This window comes from Salmo salar, chromosome ssa12 (assembly GCF_905237065.1).
Source record: "Salmo salar chromosome ssa12, Ssal_v3.1, whole genome shotgun sequence".
In the NCBI taxonomy this organism is placed as follows: Eukaryota; Metazoa; Chordata; class Actinopteri; order Salmoniformes; family Salmonidae; genus Salmo; species Salmo salar.
Genome location: NC_059453.1, coordinates 22,653,564 through 22,677,879, shown reverse-complemented (window position 1 = coordinate 22,677,879; position 24,316 = coordinate 22,653,564). Strand labels below are relative to the sequence as shown.

The following is a 24,316-nucleotide window of genomic DNA, read 5'->3' as shown; positions in this document are numbered from 1 at the left end:
GAGTGTAATATGAGTTTATCCCTAGCTATCCAGTTTGAGGCTTTCAGGAGCATGATATTACATGTACAGTTGAGTCATTCTTGACTGGAGGGTCCTTCTTTCTGAGGGGCTTATGACTTCCCAAAATTTGCTAATTTCCTTGTTACAAATACATCAGAACTCTATTGTATAATGAAAATGACTGGATAATTGTAAAGGAGAATTTGGGTCGCAAGGACTTCATTGTAAACATCCACAAATCAGCAACTTAATTGTTCACAGGGAATGACTGGATTATCATAGAATAGGGTGACCTTGACATATTGGGGCAGGAAATGTTAGACCAAAGTTCTAGGCTGTTCTCAACACTGCATTACTCAAGTGGAATATTCTCTAAGTGAGAATAAAAACGTGTTTAAATTAGCTTAGCCTGCACATTGCATTCCTTATTAGTAGTCAAGTGTGATCAAACTGACATGTTTCATCCGTAAGAATTTGTTCTTAACTGACTTGCCTAGTTAAAGGTTAATAAAGAAGTAGGTTGGGTGCAGGGCTGAAAACAGTTGGTATAAATTAAAGAGCCGGCACACTCAGAAGCTTCACCTATTTATTTATTCACCTTTATTTAACTAGGCAAGTCAGTTAAGAACAAATTCTTATTTACAATGACGGCCAACCGGGGAACAACGTTCAGTTTGTTCAGGGGCAGAACGACAGATTTTTACCTCGTTAGCTCGGGGATTCGAACCAGAAACCTTTCAGTTACTGGCCCTACGCTCTAACCACATGGTTTAGTTCCTGTAAGGATCTTCATCAGGTCCTGATGAAACATTGTTGTTTATGAATACAGGTGCGTGGTGGAGTTTATGGGTGGGCCGTCTCCATTTATTTTATACCTTGCCGTCTTCACCTTGACACGTGATAACAAAAGCTGGACTTACACTGGTGGTGAAAGGGTTTGTAAAACACACACACTGACGGGAAGGAGATGTCAGTGAGAGACTGAATGCAATACTGCGCACAAAAAAACTACTTTATGAAACATTAACAACAACAACAACAACTGACAGAACAAAAATAAGTTGTAGGTTAGGCCTTCATCCCCAAAAAACAGTAAAACTGAAAGCCCACAACTAAAATCCTTTGTTATCTACATCTAAAAGTCTTATTAGGTTGGCTTACCACCGTTATCAGGAACGGGTTGACTAATACAGTATGTAGCTAGAACGTTAAGTACAAGTTCTGTATTTTTTGGTTCTAACGATAACACAGCCATACAAGGAAGACACTATCTGTGTAGTGGGATGAAAGAGACGTGACAGATAAAACTTGATCATTATTTATCTTTTATTTAACAAAATAATCACAACACAAACAAAACAAATGGTCACTTTGAGATTGGATTCACTGAACAGGATAATGAAGAATAAAAAAGAAGAGCATTTTGCATGTAACAGGCAAGCTGCAGCTGGTGCTCTGTCCTGTGGACTCGTACATCTTAGGGTGATACACAACATTGTGCTTTACACACCACAACTGATAACCATGATCACAACTGATGTCATAAAACACTGCACAACAGGGGCAATTTAGTCTATAAAATGTAAGATCTTCAATCAGCTTTGAATGAAAGCACAACAATATAACAGAACAAACGTTAACTTCACCAGAACCATAGATATATGTCTTTATATGGATCTGAACTTTACACCGCTGTTCAGAACCAGTAGTGTCATTCACACAACCAAGATAATGATTCAATGGATAATGAATCAAGATAATGAACATTGGTTGGTTGGTTATGATGGGACAATATTAACAACTGTGTAACCATTCACAGTAGACACGAGGGCTTGGGAATAGAAAGCAGACAATCAAGATATTTATATATGTATATATATAAATAAATAAAATGAATCTGTAATATGTACAACATATTTTTCACGTTTTAAAATGTACAAAATGAACAGGGTGATACCACAGCGAACTGAGGATGTAGTATTTACAGAAACATACAAACTATATACATATTCTCAAAAATAATAATTAGTATTGTCATATCATACCAGGATGTCATTCAACATCATTCACCATCATTTATTTTGTCAGCTTTCCACCTTAATAAAAAAATCAAACGGAGGGTGTTTTCTTCATGGCTTAACTCTTTAGAACAGTGAGTAGCATACAGACATAAACCAGTGGCCTTCAACTAGCCTTCAGCTACAGGCCTTCAACTGGCCTTCAGCTGCTGGCATTCAGCTACAGGCATTCAGATTCAGCTACTGGCATTCAGCTACAGGCATTCAGCTACAGGCATTCAGCTACAGGCATTCAGCTACCTTTAAAATTGGCCACAAAACAAACAATGCTCATCGATTTAGATGTAACTTGTTGATGCACAAATTGGAATATATCGAAAATGCACAAGGCGTGTAAAGCCATAACCAGATATAAGGCAACAACTCAACTCACTAACTTGTGTAAGGCAACAGTTGACAGGGGCTATAAGATCATATATACCAAGAGACAGAATGTCTGCTGCACATGCAAAGGCAAGATAACTATTATGTCAGCTATAGTGAAAGGAGGTCATAAGGCATTTGGGTTCTTCTAAACACTGTATACCACATACCGTAAGAACATGTACGTCACTAGACATTACACACATTGCTGGAGTGAGTATAGAAATGCTTGCATTGATGATGGCAAAGGCACAAATATGTAAAGATACCAATGACAGCTCACACGTTTTAGCTTTGAGTAGTGCCGACAACTCACGTTTTAGCTTTGAGTAGTGCCGACATCTCACGTTTCAGCTCAGAGTAGTGTCACACCATAGTTCAATGTCCCCCCTGGGAAAGTCTCCACTTTAAGATGTGGTGATGTTTGGTGCTAAGTGACTATGGACGTGCATGTGTCAATGTCAGGCGATAAGGTCATCCAGAGGTCTCAATGTCCATTGGTAAGTACACCATAAACATACAAACTAGGTACCATTTTTGACCTTAAAAAGATATGACAAGACAGCTTTTTGACTGCAGCCTGTTTTAAACTCACAATCTTCAACACGTTCTTCATATCGTGCTAATTGTGTTTTCTAGTGCTTTTGTCAGGCTGACAAAGGAAGTGGGATCAAACTGAACTCAAGAATCAAATGGGTTGGAAGTGTAGGACGTCTGCTGTACAGCGCTATGCACAATCTTATGCAACATTAGAATAAAAGTTGGCCTATTTTACAGTAAGTAGCCAAATGTACACTCATTTACAAAAGAGCTGCTAAGTGATATGTAACAAAAACAAACAAAGTGGAAGCTGTGTTAGATGGTTATCATTTTGAACTTCCATGTGTCAAAGAGCCATGGTCCAGGACCTAGCCTGGTACCAAATCTGTACATTATGTGCTTAGACATTTATTCTTCTCTCTGACGAGGAGTTAGCCAAAAATACATACATTTGGGACCAGGCCACCTAGGTAAGAGCTCTTACATTATGAAAGAACGGACAACTACAGTCCAACTGTGCATTTACTGTGTCTTTCATTTTCAAGTCCTTCCGATGTTTGACAAAATGGCCTCCAGATGTTTTTTTCTCTTCAGGGTTGTGTTCGAGACCACAACGCTACCAAGTCATTTTCTGTGTGATTCCGTTTGTATGTTTATTCTTCTTTCATTCCTTTTTTTTGGGATGGGTTTCCACGGCAACCAAGTTTTTTTTCTTTTGTGTTTCTTTTTTCCTTCTTCTTCGTCTTGGATGGCAGCACAGTGTTGAGGTCGGAACGTAATCTTCGGAACAGGAAGCCAGGAACTATGGTCATCATCATACGATTGGAAAGGACGTGTCAGTAGCATTAGGGTTAAAATGACCTCCATTGTTTTTTGTTTGTCACTTTTTCAAACAAAAATCTCTCTCTCTTTAAATACAATTCTTCATATCCACTTCTTCTTCTTCTACTAGTCATGCCAGGTCTTCTTCCAGGCTCACCATCTGTCTCTGTGAGGGGAAACAGAAAATAACGATAAACACAAAGTCATGCAACACTGAAAACAGCTACATGCAGTATTTCATAGGCTATACCATAATCAACGGTCACATGCTATCTGTTAGCCACTGCAGAACACCTGCAGGATTGGGGTCAATTCCATTTAAACTCCGTTCAGGAAATTGAGTGGATTGCAACTCCACATAGGAAAACGATGGGCAATTCATCCCATTATTTTACTTCATCGAAATGGTATTGATCTTAACACAGTATGAGAATTTAAAAGGAATGAACTCTAACCCTGGTGATACGTGTAGTCTACATAAGTCATAAGACAGTGACTGTGTTGCTTGGTGGGTTGCTAGGTGACAGTGACAGTACCTGTGGGTAGGTGTATCCGTCCTGGCTGTGGTTTCTACAGATGTGCAACTCGTCCTCTGTGGTCTTCTGGTACACGGGGTTGTCAAAGTGGATGGTGTTGGTGTTCTTCAGCCTCCAGTGTCTCCATAGCAACACTGCACCAAACAGCACCAGGCACATCATCACTGGAGAGAGGAGATAGGGGGTCAAAGGTTAGTTCTTGTTGTTGTTGTTGTTGATAAAGTATGGTAGGTAAAGCCAGTTTAACTTTTACAATGATAAGTGTTTTACTGAGTGTACAAAACATTAGAAACCCCTTCCTAATATTGAGTTACACCCCCTGTTGCCCTCAGAACACCTCAATTCTTCGGGGCATTGACTCTACAAGGTGTTGAAAGCGTTCCACAGGGATGCTGGCCCATGTTGACTCTAATGCTTCCCACAGTTGTGTCAAGTTGGCTGGATGTCCATTGGTTGGTGGAACATTCTTGATACACACGGAAAACGGTTGAGAGTGAAAAACCCAGCAGCGTTGCAGTTCTTGACACACTCAAACCGGTGCACCTGGCACCTGCTATCATACCCCATTCAAAGGCACTTCAACTTTTGTCTTGCCCATTCACCCTCTGAATGGTACATGTACACAATCCATGTCTCAAATGTCTCAAGGCTTGTCTCCTCCCCTTCATCTACACTGATTGAAGTGGATTTAACACGTAACATAAATAAGGGATCATAGATTGACCAGGTGAAAGCCATGTCATGGAAAGAGCAGGTGTTCCTAATGTTTTGTACACTCGGTGTATATCAACGCGTAAGTGAATACATAAACAGAGAGTAGGTTACTGCAGTACTACTGTATTTATCAGTGCACTAGACATTATGCTGATACTACAAGGTAAAATACTCACTGATAGGTAAGACAATGTAGAGCACAGTATGGTGTGATGTCTCAGCTACTTTGGGCATGGCAACATAGCCACTTTGACCTGTCACCGCAGTTTCCTGTGGACTGTGAGTGGTCGAGGACCTATCAGGGTCCTGGGGCTGGGCCCGGCGGGCAGAGGAGGTAGTTGTAGTTGTGGTGGAAGTGGGACGAGCTGGCTGTTTGGTTGGGGCCCAGGTAGGGATGGGGGCTGCAGTTTTGGGAGTGGTGGGGGGAGCGGTAGTTGTTGGAGCTGTTGAGATAAGAGACGGGGGTAAAGGTCAAAGGTTAAAGTTTAGACACACAAGAACGTGTCAGTTAGTTTGAGAAAAGGTTCAATGACCATGAACAGTGAGTATGAGGATAAACACTAACACTTTGACATCCATTGGCTTTTGAACTAGCTTTTAACTACAAAATATTTGGTCTTAAACGGATTTTAATAATGATTAATCATGAAAATATGAATAACATTCCACCCATGAGGTGGGCGATCGGGTCATCTGCAGGAAAGGGGTCTACAGGGCAAGAGTTACACCCTTCTCCTCTAAAGTTCCATAGGGTTCGACAGAGGAAAACACATACCTGCCACACACTTCCTCATGTCCAGGCCGAGGGTCATGTGATCAGGACAGGCACAGGTGTATTTGGGGGAGTGTTGGTTGATCTGAGGAGCAGGCAGACATAGGAACTCACAACCTCCATTCACAAAGTTTTTCTCTGTGCACCAGTTCTTTCCTATAGGAGAGAGGGAGAGGGGGAGAGAGGGAGAGGGGGAGAGAGGGAGAGAGGGAGAGAGAGTGTTAGACCACCTGATTCAGCTTTTAAAGTTAATTACAGTTATTCATATGAGATTTGTTATGTTTATAAAAAGCGTGCGTTGCCATACCGATGGGCTGCTTGAGGTTGTGGTATACAATGATGTCCTCTGGCTGCAACAGGTCCTCTGCCAGTACAGTGATGTCATTTCCTGTCAGGCGGTTGGCACTCATGACTGCTCTGTCGCCCATGTCGGTCCAGAATACTTTCTCCTGTGAAACAAATGAGAGAAACCAGAAAAAAGAGAGACAGGAAGAAAAACTAGGTTACCCAAAGTTAACAAACTGTCCAGTCAGTACATACAAAGTTAACCAACTGTACATAGTACATACAGTACTTAAAGTTAACCAACTGTACATAGTCAGTACATAGCATATCATAGTCAGTACATAGCATATCATAGTCAGTACATAGCGTACTTACAAATTCATCCACAAACAAAGACTTAATGCATCTGTCCTAATTTAAATGGGGGAAACCAACAGTTTCAGATATGGAGCTTATTAACCTATGGCCTGGATACTGTGAGATCAGTTTGGTCTCCATTCAGCAGCTACATGGATGGATTTCTGTAATACAGCTAAAGCTGGCTAGCTGCATGGCTAAACTCATTAACCGGGCTGGTGTATAAGACTCTGAACCTGGAAATCCCCTTTAATTAAAGCTACCACAGCCAGGTTGGTGTGGGCTGGAGGGGGGAGACCATGGTGCTCGACCCAGGGACCTAGAGGAGGTTCTGGGGACACAGCCATGGTAGAGGGGGAAGGCCATGGTGCTCGACCTAGAGGTGGTTCTGAGGTTGGATTGTAACCATTTCCCTCATGGACTGGACTCTACTGGTTCAGTTAAGTCTCCCTTTCCCTTCCTCCAATTCCTCTAAGACCTGTCCATAACTATACTCCAGATGGAACTCCATTCATGGAACTCAAGTTAGCGAGACCTTAAATGTCCCCTTTCTATCACTATTTACCTCAAAGACGGCGACAGAGAGGGGGTGAGCCAGCTTGTCCTCGTTGAAAATGAGTGTGTGTCGTCCTTCTCCGTTTACGCCGATGCTGGAGAGGGTGTGCATCTTAGAGTCCACCCAGTACAGACGCTGGTTAACCATGTCTGTTCGAGAGACAGAGAGCGTTAGAGAAATCCAACTGTATAATCATTAACTTATAAACAATGCTTCCACGCATGATAACGAGGCAGATTATTTTGAATGTATTTAAATGTAAATAATGTACAGCTACAGTATGATAGAACTCCAACAATAACACAACACAAAATCTCAACTGTTCTGTATACGAGTATAAGAACCATGTGAGACAGCAAACACCAATGTGTCCAATCACACATCACTAAGTTGCAGTGTCCAATCAGTGGACTCTTCTTACCAAGCGTGATGCCGTTGGGCCACATGATGTTGTCCGTTACCAAGGCGACGCGGTTGGCACCGTTCAGCCCACTCTTCTCGATCTTGGCCTCGTTGCCCCAGTCAGTCCAGTACATGAAGCTGGAAACAGACACATGACCGTCAGTCAGAACTCCTACCTCGAACACACATCAGCACAACATCTGGAAGACATCTGGAAGTCTTTAGAGAAAAATCACACACACACACACACACACACACACACAATTCACACACACACGTTGAGCTTCTGCCATGTTTCTTGTTTGCGAAAAGAGATCCTCACTCACTCAATTATTCCAATATGTTCGACAACAAAAGCATGCTGTCGAAGATTTATCTTTTTGGTTTTCATGGGAGTCAACGCCCTATTAAACATGATACTAATGAAAACAGATCAATAGGCTATGACCCAAACAAGGTTAATAAAACCAATCAATCAAAACCCAAGTTTCTTACTTGTTGGCTGGGTCCACCACGATGCTTCTTGGTTTCTCCAGTCCTTCGCTTATCAGCGTCTTTCGCCGTGTTCCGTCCGTGGTTGCCACGGAGATGGTCTGGAGCACACTGTCCGTCCAATAGATGTTACCGTGAATCCAGTCGACGGCCAGACACTCCGGCGCCTCCATCTGGCTGTCAATCACCACGCTGTGGTGGGAGGAGTCTCCTGCCAAGTTCATGTCAGCGCTGGGGAAGTGGCGGGACAAAATAGATGTTTGTTAACGAACAAATACTGTATATTGTCTGTAGATAGATAGATAGATAGATAGATAGATAGATAGATAGATAGATAGATAGATAGATAGATAGATAGATAGATAGATAGATAGATAGATAGATAGATAGATAGATAGATAGATAGATAGATAGATAGATAGATAGATAGATAGATAGATAGATAGATAGATAGATAGATAGATAGATAGATAGATAGATAGATAGATAGATAGATAGATAGATAGATAGATAGATAGATAGATAGATAGATAGATAGATAGATAGATAGATAGATAGATAGATAGATAGATAGATAGATAGATAGATAGATAGATAGATAGATAGATAGATAGATAGATAGATAGATAGATAGATAGATAGATAGATAGATAGATAGATAGATAGATAGATAGATAGATAGATAGATAGATAGATAGATAGATAGATAGATAGATAGATAGATAGATAGATAGATAGATAGATAGATAGATAGATAGATAGATAGATAGATAGATAGATAGATAGATAGATAGATAGATAGATAGATAGATAGATAGATAGATAGATAGATAGATAGATAGATAGATAGATAGATAGATAGATAGATAGATAGATAGATAGATAGATAGATAGATAGATAGATAGATAGATAGATAGATAGATAGATAGATAGATAGATAGATAGATAGATAGATAGATAGATAGATAGATAGATAGATAGATAGATAGATAGATAGATAGATAGATAGATAGATAGATAGATAGATAGATAGATAGATAGATAGATAGATAGATAGATAGATAGATAGATAGATAGATAGATAGATAGATAGATAGATAGATAGATAGATAGATAGATAGATAGATAGATAGATAGATAGATAGATAGATAGATAGATAGATAGATAGATAGATAGATAGATAGATAGATAGACACTCCCCTTCCCCCAGTAGGTCCTCACCTGTAGATCTTCCTGTGGTGCAGGTCAGACCAGAAGATCTTGTGTCCAGGCATGTCCATGTCCAGGGCCACCACGCTCTTCAGTCTGGGGATGAGAGGGACGTACTCTCTACGGTCCAAAGTCATCTTCCTCACCTCATGGCGGTTGGTGAACAACAGGTAGGGGACAGTACCTGGAAGACATACAATTAGATTTAGAAAGTTTTAGATTTTGACCTCAAGTCTGCCACTTTACCTAACTGAATTGACATCACATTTAGAAAGTTGTTGTTTAATAATGAGGCCTCAGAGAAGCGTCCTAAACTTCTTCTTTGCTTTGATTTGTTCAGACTGTATCAGAATTCCTCCCAAGGCTCTGTTCATATATCCACACTAGCAAGCAATCTATCAAGCATCCATTCTAAGTAGTATGCTGGGGTGGCTGTCGGAGTGTAGCATAGCTAGTGTGTCCCTCCATCTCACACATACCTGTGGCAGCCTTGCAGGTCTTGGTCTTGGGGTCCAGTTCGTAGCCCTCCTCACACTCACACTTGTAACTTCCCAGGATGTTCACACAGATCTGGGTACAGGTGTCTGGGTCAGCACACTCATCAATGTCTACAGGAGGAAGAAAACAGGTTTAGAGGTCAGAAGATAGGGTCAGGGGTCAGTTGTGGCAATTCATAGTATGATTTGATCCAAATCCAATGTCCTGCGATCTAATCCGGCACTCGTCACTATAGTGACTTAGAGCTCAGTCAATCTTCTGAGCTGAGTTCAGTCTTAGAAAAGTGTCATATAAACGTTTATTTCCACACACCTTCACATTTCCTGTTGTCCTTCCCCAGACTGTACCCAGCAGGACAGGAGCAATTGAAGCCAATCTTCAGGTCGGTACAGGTGTGAGAGCAACCGCCGTTATTGGTCAAACACTCGTTGTTGCCTGCAGAATCAGACCGGAAATCAGTTAGAAGAAATATATCCATCTAGAAATCTATAAGAAACAACCATCATCCTCAATGTCCACGATGACAGCCTTTTTCCTTAGGCAAGACTAAACCAGTCACCTCACTCTTTACAACCACTAACTCGTTTGGCCAGACCAGACTGGCTGAACCACTTGGCTAGCTGTCTCCATCATATTTTCCTAGCTGGGATGTGGTCTCTCTCCTCTGCTTTCCACTGAATGGTATGTGAGTGTAAAGGGAGTTCCCTATGGGCCCAGGGTCAAAAGTAGTGGCCGAAACAGGGATTAGGGTGCCATTTGGGACGCAGCATATGTCTACGGTTCCAACTCACCACACTCCCTGATAGGTTCGTCGGACATGTCTCGGCAGTCTTTCTGCCTGTTGCACACCTTGTCCACGGTGATGCACTCCCCACTCTTACACCTGAAGTTATTCGGGCCCTCACACGCATCCACTGGGGGGAGAATAAGAAAGAGGAGAATATTATTAGACATATAGTACAGCTATAGGGTGTGTGTGTGTGTCCATTAGGGCTGAGCCTCACCGCTCTTGCAGTCCATCTCATCGCTCAGATCCTTGCAGTCAAACTGGCGGTCACACTGACGGCTACCATGGATACAGGAGCCATCGTTACACTGAAACTCATCTGGCTGGCAAGTGGGCCGACCTACCGAGAGAGAGAGACAGAGAGAGATATTAGATAAACAATACAGATGGACAGATAAAGAAAGAGCGATTGGGATTTTCTCTTAAGAGTCTCTTAGTTTAGTATCTGTTCATACAGTATATCTTGGAAGATGAACATTTGTTTTTGTAAACGCTTAACTAAATAAGCATATTTCTGTCTTTGAAAAAAACAGCTGTTTCAGAGAGAAAGGACAGAAGCAGAGTAGAATATTGTCAAAAAAACCTTCCACTCACTGCAGTTGGTTTCATCTGAATTATCCTGACAGTCCTTGCCTCCATCACAGCTCCAACTCCTATGGATACACTCCCCACTCCCACAGTGGAATTCATGTGGCCCACATGGCTTTGTTGTCGGTTTGGTGTCCCTCCCGCCACAGTTCTGGGGCCACTCGTCTGAACCGTCGGCACAATCGGCGTCGCCGTCGCAGGCCCAGAGACGCGGTACACACACAGTGTTGTTACACTGGAAGGCGTTGGGACCGCAGGTGGCGGTGGGACAGGAAGTCTCATCAGAACCATCGGAACAGTCCTTGTCCTTGTCGCACACGAAGGAGACGGCGATGCACTGACCGTTGGAGCATTGGAACTCGTCGTCGGTGCAGTTCTTTGCGGCTGGAGGGAGGGAGGGAGAGAGAGGGATGGAGGGTTAGGAATATGGAAGGGTTGGGGACTGGGTGACACAGTATTTGTACTCTATTGCGTCTTTAGGATGTTATTATATCTGTAAATAATATTATTGTCACTAAAAGAATATGAGAGGTTTTTGTTTAAGGGTTCAATGGGTGCAGAGTAGACACAAAGACCATAGTCATGTGGTGATAGCACCAGTTAGTGATTACAAACTGAAGTCTTAACACATCATCATGCACTAACCACAGAGGTAATCAGTGATGAACAGAACCGTTTGTCTTCAGTATGGTGATGACTACAGTGTAGTCTATCAGGTAGGACAACGATAGAAGAGTTGGCTACAGCTTATACACTATTGGACTAGACTAGTGAATGTAAATATGTAGGATCTTCATTTGAGACAGTTTGCTTCAGAAGGAAAAGAATCCTGCAGCAACCGGAAATGTGAATTATTACGTGGATTATAATTAATGGACATTTCTGTAGAGGTTGATACATTCAAGTCAAATTTCAAAGTGGAAATTACAAACTTCATAAGCCTTCTTAAACGTCAAATACACTACAAATGTTAAATGTCCTGCATTGCAGGAAAGTTCTCCTGCAACAGGGTGGTCAAATTAAGATCCTACATCCGTACTGTTATCTTACCACAGCTCTTCTCATCAGCTCCATTGTCACAGTCAGCTTTGCCATCACAGTGCCACGTTCCGGAGATACACTTGTTCAGTGGGCCTCCACAGCTGAACTCAGTGGGCAGGCAGGTCTTAGCCTCTGGAGACACAGAGAGACATCAACAGATACAGACATTAGAGTCTGTGTGACACATCTTAGCAGCTATATCTTATCTGAAGAGGAGGAGGAGAACAGAGGAAGGAGGAGAAGGATGAGGAAGAAGAGTATGAAAAGAAAGAGGAGAGAGAGAAGAAGAGGAGGAAGAGTCAGTTACTCACCACAGGCGGCTGACAGCTCGTCAGTTCCATCACCACAGTCATCAGCTCCGTCACACACCCACCGGCTGGTGATACATTTCCCGTTGCCACACCTGAACTGACTTGTCCCACATGTATACGCAGCATCTAGGAGAAGAAAAACCCAGGATAACTGTAAATGACTGACAGACAGGACACATTTCATCTTTTATAAATCTATACTAGTGTAATTAAAAAAAAAAGTATTTATTTAACTAGGCAAGTCAGTCAAGAACAAATTCAATAAAATATTTAAGGTAGTACAAATATAATATACAAGGTAGACATTTTAACAGAGTGTTTTTGATACTGACTCAGTGAGTTTTTACAAAATAGGTCAATTCATTATACATATTTTCTGTCATGTGACACTAGTACCACATAACATTAGGCTCACGCAGAGGATAGAATAGGTCTGTAGTAGTGACGGATGTTAACTAACATTTAACTAAGTAACTTCCCTCGGTTAGTTCATGTTCAACAATGCTCGCTGACAACAGAGGGCAATCATCTGACGGCCATTATGATTGGGATTATATCTTGTTGTTGGTGAGAAGAACACATCCTCTACAATGTTTTGTAGTGCCCCTCTGGGACCAGCAATTATGTATGATAAGAGCTACGGTAGTGAGAGTCCAGAGATAAAGGAACAGGATATGAGGTAAAAGGACTACAATATGGAGCATTTCTAAACAGGAAATGAAGGAGTTTCCCATGGGAGAGACTTATCTCTTATCGTTCACACACTGGAGCTACTGTATCTCATGGTCTTTCAGCAGTCAGTGAGAACTTGATGGCCATTTTGTTATGCACTCAAGACTGTTGCTTGGCAACTACTGTTTGTGCGTTTCTCATGTAAACTTTCAAATGAAGGAAATTAGTGCAGGACAAGAGGTTGCCCAAACAGAACACACACACAAGTGTCAACTCACACGCACACACCATTGGCCCACATACAGAATCCGGTAAGGGAAAGTTAAACAACTTATAGACCTACTGTACAGACTTGAGCAAGGAAATCAATTTTTTTCTCACTTCTAGTTTCTGCCAGTAGGCCTATGAATGAATACCACATAACTGTTTGACTAGCCTATTCAACAGTGAAACGAGATTTAACCCCAAAACGACCCAGTTTATTTTGGGTTTGCTGAGGTCACAACCTCGTTGAACTCATCTGCCCAATCAAAGTGAAGATGTCTTCAACAAGGAAGTGAGAGCTAACAGGTAGAGCTAGCATGGAACCTTCAATATTCTGCAAGGTCTCGGTCACTGTAAGTCAGTTTCTCCTTCCACTGTCAAATTCCGCTGTGCCTGAGGCAACAGAGTATGAGTCAGAGCCTGCGGCTGTCTCTTTAAGACAATGGAAGGGGGGAGGAGTCATAATCACACCACCAGCTGCTGATTGGCCCTCGAGGGACATTCCTCAAAATACTCACAACAAGAGCACTAGTGAGAGCAACAGGGGGAGGTGTGGGAAAAACCGGTCACAACACCAGGAATTTTCTGAATTCTCTGAACTCAAGCTGTCGGATGTTGACACTTGTAATAGTAACCGCGGCTACACCAGCATGACTCAAGTCGTAAAGTCGGTTGCTACACAGAGAGTTAGTGAAGGAGACTCAGAAGATAGAGGGTGCCTGCCCCATCTATTGACATGTGATGTCACCAATGCTCACACCTTCCTGAGAAATGTTGGCCTGACTTGATCAATCAGGGCTTTTCATGGGGAAAAAAAAAACAGCTGCTGAACCCCTCGCCTCAAATGCTACATGATGATAGACAGGCACTGTAACCGCCAGGACTGTGTTTCCAGTGAACTCAACACACACACACACACAGGTTCCAGGAATAGTTTCCCCCCATCCTATTCCAGCTGTTCTTGGAGAGAGTGGTGATACATTTACGAGGCCTGCCGACTGTTAGCCGCCCTGAGACTTCTACAGTCTGTCAACTGAAAACGGAGACGTTACTTGGCCCGACATGCACTCTTCCTCTCTCTCTTTCCATGATCCTCCGTCTCCCCTCCCCCTTTCTGTCTGTCTCTCCCCTCATCTCCTCTTTCCCCTATTTCTCTGTCTGTGTTTTGCATTTTCTCTCCTGCTAATCTTCTGTCCCATCATCTACAAATGGGTCACACGCCTCTCAAGCTGCATACTGTGTTCTCTCTACCATTCTCTCTCTAGGTCACAAGACGCTCAACCTCCAGCAGCATAGCCCACTGTACTCTCTCAACAGGCATCTGTGTGTACAGTATGTTAGACTGTACCGTACGTCACAACTATGTCTACCATTCTCTCTCTGGGTCACAAATCTCCGCTCCCAAGCATACTGTACTGCACTCTCTCTTTGTAGCCTATACGATGAGATATACATTGGGTAATAGAGGACTTGTACTGTATTCAACTTGGTCTCTAATTGAAATGCAGTGGGTGAGAGTTATTTCCCCAGGATGTTGTAAGTCGTTTATCTTTTTAAAAAGCCCAGCCGGTTCTGAATGGAAACCTCTTTCCATTGACTAGCTTTGAATGTGAGACGTTATCAACGACAGAGGCCAAGTTTAGCTTCCGTTTGAACCAAAAACCGTCTGGCTGGAAAGGTTGGGCCACGCCATTGCGATACATAGCCCTCTCTCAGTGTGGGTGTGTCGTGACGTCAGAGTGTATTTGTGTGTGTGGTGCATATCATTGATCGATAACTGAGCCATGCGCTTGGCGTAGTAACCAATCACAGAAGACCGAGGACGTTTGTTTGTGGTACACTGTTCAGGTTACAGTTAATTATTATTAAACAATCATAAAATAGAAGTTTGGTTCCTGTCTACTTAACTTCCTTATGGGCCCACTTAATTCAGTCCACCTACTGTCTGTACGGTTACTGTATGTACAGTGAGTCACCATATGGGCATTTCGTTTGTCTTTGAGGTTGTGACTAAACTAAATCAAGATAACAAATATGGGGTGATTTCTCTCTCGCGTTTCCTTGAGGGATAATAGTTGTATTGTATTGCATTGGTTTTCTTCACAATTACTCCAGAAAAGAATTGTCTTGGGGAAATCGACTTCAGATAAAGTGAGTGGGAAAATCCTGTTGTATTTCGAGTGGAACGTTACTTTAACAAATCTACACAGCTCTACCAGCAGGGTACTTTTCATTAGTAACAGCAAATCCCATTCAAACTAGCTCTGCATGCAGCCTGTAAACTATTGCGTAATAATCTCAGATTCTAAGAACCAAAAAGCCATTATGAGCAACCTTCCTTATTCACCAATCAGCACATTCTTAGGTGTCTCTCTGCCTGCCTGCCTGCATGTCTGTCTTGCAAATGGAATTACCGGCAAGTCACCTGATTCGCATTCTCCTTCCTATGCCTGACGCCATCCCCACAAAATTTGACCCACGGGGGAGGAGAGGCAGAGACTAGTGATGAGGGGGTTGACTCCTAACCCGCAGTGCCAGCAGTTATATCCGCGGGACGGACGGGTTCATGGTCATTAAATATTGGCGGATGTGTGGCAGGCGGGTTAAATAAAGAGCAACAATACCTTCAAAATATCCATCAATGTATAATTCTAGTGCAATTTCTATCAACAGGCTACATTGGGCTTCTTATTTTATTATTGGAGGCTATCTGGCATTAGTGCATAAGACTAAGCTTTAGGGCCTAGCTGCACTCCAAATAGCCTACACAGCCAATCGCCAAATGCTTTCGGGAAACAGGAAAAAGTTAAGGACATGGTTGAAATTTCATTCAACAAGACAAAAGCTGCAAAAGGAGAGTTGAAAATAAAGACGAGGGCCTGAAAATAAATGTTTGGGAAAGATTTGGTGAAGTGGTGAAAGGATGATAGCAGTGCTGGCTGTGTTATGTGTGATTGTGAGACACTATACAAATTTGACAGTCACAAGACGGGCCTTAAAATAGGCCTATGTCAAGGGAACTGTAGCCTACTGTTCAGATGGGTTAAATGGAAACTGAAATCTGGACAGTGACTGTAGATCTATAACCTCTCACATAGCCTTAATAACTCCTGCAGAATTAAGCCTTTCTTGCAGGAAAATTATAAACCAAAACGTAGGCAGAATTTGGACTTGGGAACAGGAGTGGGGAAATATGATTTCTTTCTGCATCTTGAGAGAATGCATTGCTCAGTTAGATACCATCTGTAGCGGTGCTGTCTTCACCATAAAAGCTGATAGTATTTCAACCACATAACATGTGCATTGAAGCCCAACTGAAATCTTATCAGAAACATGTTGGGTCCAGTCATTTTCACAGCTTTGTTTCCCCCTTACAACTGGTCAAACAGATGTCAAAAGATCTTCTGCCGTCTTTGACTGTAGCCTATAGCGCATTTTCTATATTTGTGGGTTATGGTTGGATGCGGGCCTCAGATTTACACTTGATCACATATAGTCGGGCGGTTGTGGATGGCTTATTAGCAATTGCGGGTGGGTGTTGGTGAATAAACAGCTGACCCGTGTACCTGGACACAGCTGACCACAGCTGCCATCTGGACAGGGCCTTAATGTAGTTAGGTGCTTGTTGGATGCGGCCAATTTACTGTCAGGGCCTATCCACTGCTGCTGGCTCACAGTTAAATAGAGGAAGCCCTATTTGCAGACAGACAGTGCTCACTCCTTGTAATGTAAGCCTACTGTCTTAAAAGGTTAGCATCATGACCAAGTTACATCATGACCTGAATAGACCTTCATATGGCTGCCGACATACAACGGAAATCACTTTGATTTAGCCGTGCTGCTGACCGAGGAGAGGCAGAGCGAGAGAGATAGAGAGAGAGAAAGTTAGAGAGGGACAGAAAGAGAGCGGGAGAAAAAAAAGAGAGAAAAAGAAAGAGAGTGAGAAACATTTTATAGAGAGAGTCCCCCACCTCCCAATCTTCATCAGGTTCTATTAATAAACACTGCCTCCTGCTTGATGACAACTTGACCATGTAAGGTCCTTCAACGCTGTTTTTTTTGCTACGGATGGAAGAGAAAGAACGTGCTCACTGAACACCAGACCCTAGTCTGCAATAGACTTTCCAACAGCCCCAAATGTCATCCATGTAACCTTTTATATTTTTGAACTGGAAAGCTGCAGCCCGCCTGGTGTTCAACCTTCTTAAGTTCTCCCATATCACCCCTTCTCCTCCGCACACGCCACACTGGCTTCCAGTCGAAGCTCGCATCCACTACAAGACCATGGTACTTTCCTACGGAGCAGCAAGAGGAACTGCCCCTCCCTACCTTCAGGCTATGCTCAAACCCTACACCCCAACCCGAGTACTCCGTTCTGCCACCTCAGGTCTCTTGGCTCTCCCAACCGTACGGGAGGGCAGCTCCCGCTCAGCCCAGTCAAAGCTCTTCTCTGTCCTAACACCCCAATGGTGGAACCATCTTCCCCCTGAAGCTAGGACATCAGAGTCCTGCCCATCTTCAGAAACCATCTGAAACCCTACCTCTTCAAAGAGTATCTTAAGTAATCCAACAACACTAGCACGTGACTCCTCCACCTTCCTAGCTCTGACTTTGCTGATAGCTCCTTTTATTGAGGAAAAACCGACTTACTATGACTGAGATGTGTGGTTGTCCCACCTAGCTATCTTAAGATGAATGAATCCAACTGTAAGTCACTCTGGACAAGAGCGTCTGCTAAATGACTGAAATGTCAATGTAAAACCACAGCTGAAAAGACAATATTGTTTTGCAGCAACACCAACCGTCTCTGCAGCTTTAGTTGAAGTGTATGAATGGCTACACTGGATGACAACAGGAGGACGGTCCATATAGGTCAAAGGCGAGGCTAATATTAGAGTCCTCATCAACGCCCTTGTCATTGTGTGTGACAGGCTTGTTTCTTTAAGTTAGTTTGCCTATGCATTTCTGATTGTTTTGGCACGTGGGCAGTGGCACACACAAACACACACGGCGAGAAAAGTGTTTGTATGTATACACAAATCTTGCCAAAGGTCAGGGCTTGGTCTTTCCATAGCCACAGATTCATTTAGAACTAGGTGACCACTGATGGTCGTCTGTCAAGACGCTAAACCAACAGAACTCAGTCTGTACTGGTTCAGCTAACTGCATTTTTGGTTTAAACTCATTCATCCAACTGCATTCGGCTTATACTAATTAATCTAACTGCACTTGGTTTATACTAGTTAATCCAATTCCACTTGACCTTCATTGTGAGGTTATGAAGGGTGTTTTTGCATGCCACTGGTGACTGATTGAGAGATCTGGTGTGTTAGGAGAATGTACATCATGCCATGCCTAGAAGATGCTCTTGGGGCTGCATGATTCATATGAGGATTATTCTAGAATCTATTCTATTCTAGAACCACTGATGCAACTCTACAGGGATTTTCCCATTATTCTTCATGGTGTCAACTAATACAGCCCCTTGGGGCTCCACACATACAGTAACAGCAGACTTACTGTTGGAGCCCCACATATACAGTAACAGCAGACCTACAGTACTGCTGAGGCCCCACACATACAGTAACAGCAGACCTACAGTACTGTTGGGGCCCCACATATACAGTAACAGCAGACCTACAGTACTGCTGGGGCTCCACACATACAGTAACAGCAGACCTACAGTACTGCTAAGGCCCCACACATACAGTAACAGCAGACCTACTGCTGGGGCTCCACACATACAGTAACAGCAGACCTACAGTACTGCTGGGGCCCCACACATACAGTAAATGCAGACCTACAGTACTGCTAAGGCCCCACACATACAGTAACAGCAGACCTACAGTACTGCTGGGGCTCCACACATACAGTAACAGCAGACCTACTGTTGGGGCCCCACACATACAGTAATAGCTGACCTACTGTTGGGGCCCCACACATACAGTAACAGCTGACCTACTGTGGGGGCCCCACACACACACTCATGGACATACACACTCTGCACATGTCGCTACATTAATGAATACCTTGAACTAGAAACATTGGATGGAAGTTCTAATCTTTAAATCCCTGGGAGCAGGAGTTAGTCTGCATCACAAATGGCATAGTCCCATAGGGCTCTGGTCAAAAGTAGTGCACTTTAAAAGGAGATATGTTGCCTTTTGGGATGCAACCTTAAAGATTGAGGGATTACAGTAGAACAGGGTGGCTGAATGGAGCCACAACTAGACTAATACACAACACAATATTAACCTAGAGGCCGGTAAGTTCACCCTTAGCCTACCTACTGAAACCAATAAGGAATTTGCCTCGACTGCTGTTAATGCATTGCAATACAATGTAATACATTTTAATAATGTTAGCAAATAAGTTAATGGACATGTGAGTTGTATGATAGTGTGTTTAGTTCCTACTGTGGGTTGCTGGTTGGGGGCCACAGAAGTAAAGGTGAAGGAAGTTGGTCGGTTTTTATTAGAGGTCGCCCGATTATGATTTTTCAGCGCCGATACCGATTATTGGAGGACCAAAAAAGCCGGTGCCGCTTAATCGGCCGATTTTTAAAAATGTATTTATTTGTAATAATGACAATTACAACAATACTGAATGAACACTTATTAACTTAATATAATAATCAATAAAATCAATTTAGCCTCAAATAAATAATGAAACATGTTCAATTTGGTATAAATAATGCAAAAACAAAGTGTTGGAGAAAAAAGTAAAAGTGCAATATGTGCCATGTAAAAAAGTTAACGTTTAAGCTCCTTGCTCAGAACATGAGAACATATGAAAGCTGGTGGTTCCTTTTAACATGAGTCTTCAATATTCCCAGGTAAGAAGTTTTAGGTTGTAGTTATTATAGGAATTATAGGACTATTTCTCTCTATACGATTTGTATTTCATATAACTTTGACTATTGGATGTTCTTATAGGCACTTTAGTATTGCCAATGTAACAGTATAGCTTCCGTCCCTCTCCTCGCTCCTACCTGGGCTCGAACCAGGAACACATGGACAACAGCCACCCTCGAAGCAGCGTTACCCATGTAGAGCAAGGGGAACAACTACTCCAAGTCTCAGAGCGAGTGACATTTGAAACGCTATGCTTCAAGCATTGCGCTGTTTATGACTTCAAGCCTATCAACGCCCAAGATTAGGCTGGTGTAACCGATGTGAAATGGCTAGCTAGATAGCGGGGTGCGTGCTAATAGCGTTTCAAACGTCACTCGCTCTGAGACTTTGAGTAGTTGTTCCCCTTGCTCTGCATGGGTAACGCTGCTTCGAGGGTGGCTGTTGTCCATGTGTTCCTGGTTTGAGCCCAGGTAGGAGCGAGGAGAGGGACGGAAGCTATACTGTTACACTGGCAATACTAAAGTGCCTATAAGAACATCCAATAGTCAAAGGTATACGAAATACAAATCGTATAGAGAGAAATAGTCCTATAATTCCTATAATAACTACAACCTAAAACTTCTTACCTGGGAATATTGAAGACTCATGTTAAAAGGAACCACCAGCTTTCATATGTTCTCATGTTCTGAGCAAGGCACTTCAACGTTAGCTTTCTTACATGGCACATATTGCACTTTTACTTTCTTCTCCAACACTGTTTTTGCATTATTTAAACCAAATTGAACATGTTTCATTATTTATTTGAGGCTAAATTGATTTTATTGATGTATTATATTAAGTTAAAATAAGTGTTCATTCAGTATTGTTGTAATTGTCATTATTACAAATAAATAAATAAAAATCGGCCGATTAATCGGTACCGGATTTTTTTGGCCCTCCTAATCGGTATTGGCGTTGAAAAATCATAATCGGCCGACCTCTAATCAAGACATCTAAAGAAGGAAGCAGACTTTGCTTGAGGTGATAAACATATCCTCATAACATACATCTATTAATAAGCCTATTACATTTCATTGTTGATGACAAAAGCTATGATTTGAAATGCCAATTGAGAATGTATTTTGACATAAGCTACATCTAACCTACAAATGCATAACATTAGTGATCAAGAAGGTCTGCAGCAATCAGAATTTTGTAGCAAAATAGGCTATCCAGAGGTGTAAGATAAAACCATTCCTGTAAAAATCGAAGTTGTTCAATTTCCTCCATACATGGCACAGAAGCTGGGCTAAATAACCTCTTGGCACACGGTACAGAAGCTGGGCTAGACGCTCTTTTGCCGCGCCCTTACTCGTTGACAACCGTCTTTTTCCTCCAACACATCAAGCCCACAGGTAAGACCAGACAGCCTTGACAGGTAGGTCTACTGGATGTGACGAGCCTATTTCTCATTCTGATTGGCTTGCGGCTACATACTATTTGAAGAACAGCCAATCGACTTCCCGAGCGTAGCTTCCGTTCATACGGACGAAATAGATACATTTTAACTTTTAGAGATAAACATATTGTCAACGAAAATGATAGCTTAAGTTCAACTTTAATCGGCTTTGAAAGGGAAAATGTCTTGAAAAGCTGTTAGCGCTTGACTCTCAATGTCAAGAACATGCCCCCTTCCTGCGCACTAAACCCACTATTACAAGTTCAGCCTAGGATACGAGGGTATAAACATTGGTTTAATTGAACATTCGACTGGTATTAAAGCACCAAAACAGAAATTAATTCAGAAAATGTAAATTTAGCCATTCTATGTGTGCAGCACGGCTGCATTTGCAATTCAATTTCAGACATAAAATAAAAAGCTCACTGAAATATAGGCAATTGACAACTATGTCATGTTATAAGTAATTTAAAGATGTCAAATCGTTTAGACTAGAGAGCACCAAGGGCAAAACCCGCTCTGCACTCAGTCGGAGTCAGCCCCAAAAATACGCATCATAAGCATCTTGAATGATACAATTGTCTTCACATCCTTACCTGTAGGAGCAAAACAGTGAGAAAGCAACACCAGGCAACATGCTGTCAGCCCGGTGATTCCCACACGAGTCGGTAGCATCTTTTCTCCTTTGGGCTTCTACGCAATTCGAAGTGTTTCTTCTTGGTCTAATATCGACCACCCGGCACGCAAAATGTTTGACAGCTAGCCTACTGAACAGCACTATTTCAACTCAACTGAGAGATGCTTCTATATCTTTGTGGATGTTGCAGTCACAGCTAAAACAAACTGGGATAAACGAATGACTGTTTGGGTATATAGAGAGGACTTACTGTGCGCCTGTGTCTAGGACTAGTGCCAGGGAGAAATATTATATTTTTTGAGTCACTTCTGACTATTTCTATGTGGTCCTACAAGTGGGCGGGATCAGCAGAGTGGTGTGATATTTGAAATTCGACATCAGCACCGCAGGGGTGGAGCTACAGCAGTCAGAGAGAGTAAGAGAAAGAAAGAGAGTCACCCAACCACAACGTTACTGTTATCATTATCTGGCTGGGTTGGCTTCCCTGTCTTGCCTAGCCTGACCCCACCTTCAATTTTAATTTAAGGGCTTTATTGTCATGGGAAATATATGTTAACATTGCCAAAGCAAGTGAAGTAGATAAAAGTGAAATAAACTAAACTCAACAAAAAAAGAAACGTCTCTTTTTCAGGACCCTGTTTTTCAAAGATAATTTGTAAAAATCCAAATAACTTCACAGATCTTTATTGTAAAGGGTTTAAACACTGTTTCCCATGCTTGTTTAATGAACCATAAACAATTAATGAACATGCACCTGTGGAACGGTCGTTAAGACACTAACAGCTTACAGATGTTAGGCAATTAAGGTCACAGTTATGAAAACTTAGGACACTAAAGAGGCCTTTCTACTGACTCTGAAAAACACCAAAAGAAAGATGCCCAGGGTCCCTGCTCACCTCAGTGAACGTGCCTTAGGCATGCTGCAAGGAGGCATGAGGACTGCTGATGTGGCCAGGGCAATAAATTGCAATGTCTGTATTGTGAGACGCCTAAGACCACGTGTAACAACACCCAGGATCGGTACATCCGAACATCATACCTGCGGGACAGGTACAAGATGGCAACAACAACTGCCCGAGTTACACCAGGAACGCACAATCCCTACATCAGTGCTCAGACTGTTCGCAATAGGCTGAGAGAGGCTGGACTGAGGGCTTATAGGTAAGTTGTAAGGCAGGTCCTCACCAGACATCACCGGCAACAACGTCGCCTATGGGCACAAACCTACCGTTGCTGGACCAGACAGGACTGGCAAAAAGTGCTCTTCACTCACAAGTCGCGGTTTTGTCTCACCAGGGGTGATTGTCGGATTCGCGTTTATCGTCGAAGGAATGAGTGTTACACCGAGGCTTGTACTCTAGAGCGAGATCGATTTGGAGGTGGAGGGTCCATCATGGTCTGGGGCGGTGTGTCACAGCATCATCGGACTGAGCTTGTTGTCATTGCAGGCAATCTCAACGCTGTGCGTTACAGGGAAGACATCCTCCTCCCTCATGTGGTACCCTTCCTGCAGGCTCATTATGACATGACCCTCCAGCATGACAATGCCACCAGCCATACTGCTCGTTATGTGCATGATTTCCTGCAAGACAGGAATGTCAGTGTTCTGCCATGGCCAGCAAAGAGCCCGGATCTCAATCCCATTGAGCACATCTGGGACCTGTTGGATCGGAGGACGAGGGCTAGGGCCAATCCCCCCAGAAATGTCCGGGAACTTGCAGGTGCCTTGGTGGAAGAGTGGGGTAACATCTCACAGCAAGAACTGGCAAATCTGGTGCAGTCCATGTGGAGGAGATGCACTGCAGTACTTAATGCAGCTGGTGGCCAAAACAGATACTGACTGTTACTTTTGATTTTGACCCCCCCCTTTGTTCAGGGACACATTATTCAATTTCTGTGAGTCACATGTCTGTGGAACTTGTTCAGTTTATGTCTCAGTTGTTGAATCTTGTTATGTTCATACAAATATTTACACATGTTAAGTTTGCTGCAAATAAACGCAGTTGACAGTGAGAGGACATTTCTTTTTTTGCTAAGTTTATAAAAATGAACAGTAAACATTACACTCACAAAATCTCTCTCTCTCTCTCTGTGGGTG

At 42.6% G+C, this 24,316-nt stretch overlaps 1 protein-coding gene across 1 annotated transcript; it reads right to left on the bottom strand.

Annotated features, from left to right (window-relative positions):
* Positions 1-1,307: 1,307 nt before the first annotated feature.
* Positions 1,308-22,515, bottom strand: LOC106564497 (low-density lipoprotein receptor). The gene is made up of 17 exons (XM_014130619.2): positions 22,178-22,515; positions 12,354-12,479; positions 12,052-12,174; positions 11,008-11,385; positions 10,631-10,753; positions 10,418-10,540; positions 9,939-10,061; positions 9,608-9,736; positions 9,141-9,312; positions 7,921-8,148; positions 7,445-7,563; positions 7,033-7,172; positions 6,133-6,274; positions 5,829-5,981; positions 5,230-5,496; positions 4,340-4,503; positions 1,308-3,969 (listed from the first exon to the last, which is right to left on the bottom strand). The coding sequence occupies exons 1-17, from the start codon at positions 22,254-22,256 to the stop codon at positions 3,934-3,936; spliced, it is 2,625 nt and encodes an 874-aa protein (XP_013986094.1). The 5' UTR covers positions 22,257-22,515; the 3' UTR covers positions 1,308-3,933.
* Positions 22,516-24,316: the final 1,801 nt, after the last annotated feature.

Coding starts and splice junctions, on each gene's coding strand:
- LOC106564497 (XM_014130619.2), bottom strand. CDS start 22,256: ATGCTACCGACTCGTGTGGGAATCACCGGGCTGACAGCATGTTGCCTG. Junction 12,480..22,177: donor TCACTGTTTTGCTCCTACAG/GTAAGGATGTGA, acceptor TTCTTCTCCTAG/ATGCTGCGTATACATGTGGG. Junction 7,564..7,920: donor GTGGTGGACCCAGCCAACAA/GTAAGAAACTTG, acceptor GTCTGTTTCCAG/CTTCATGTACTGGACTGACT.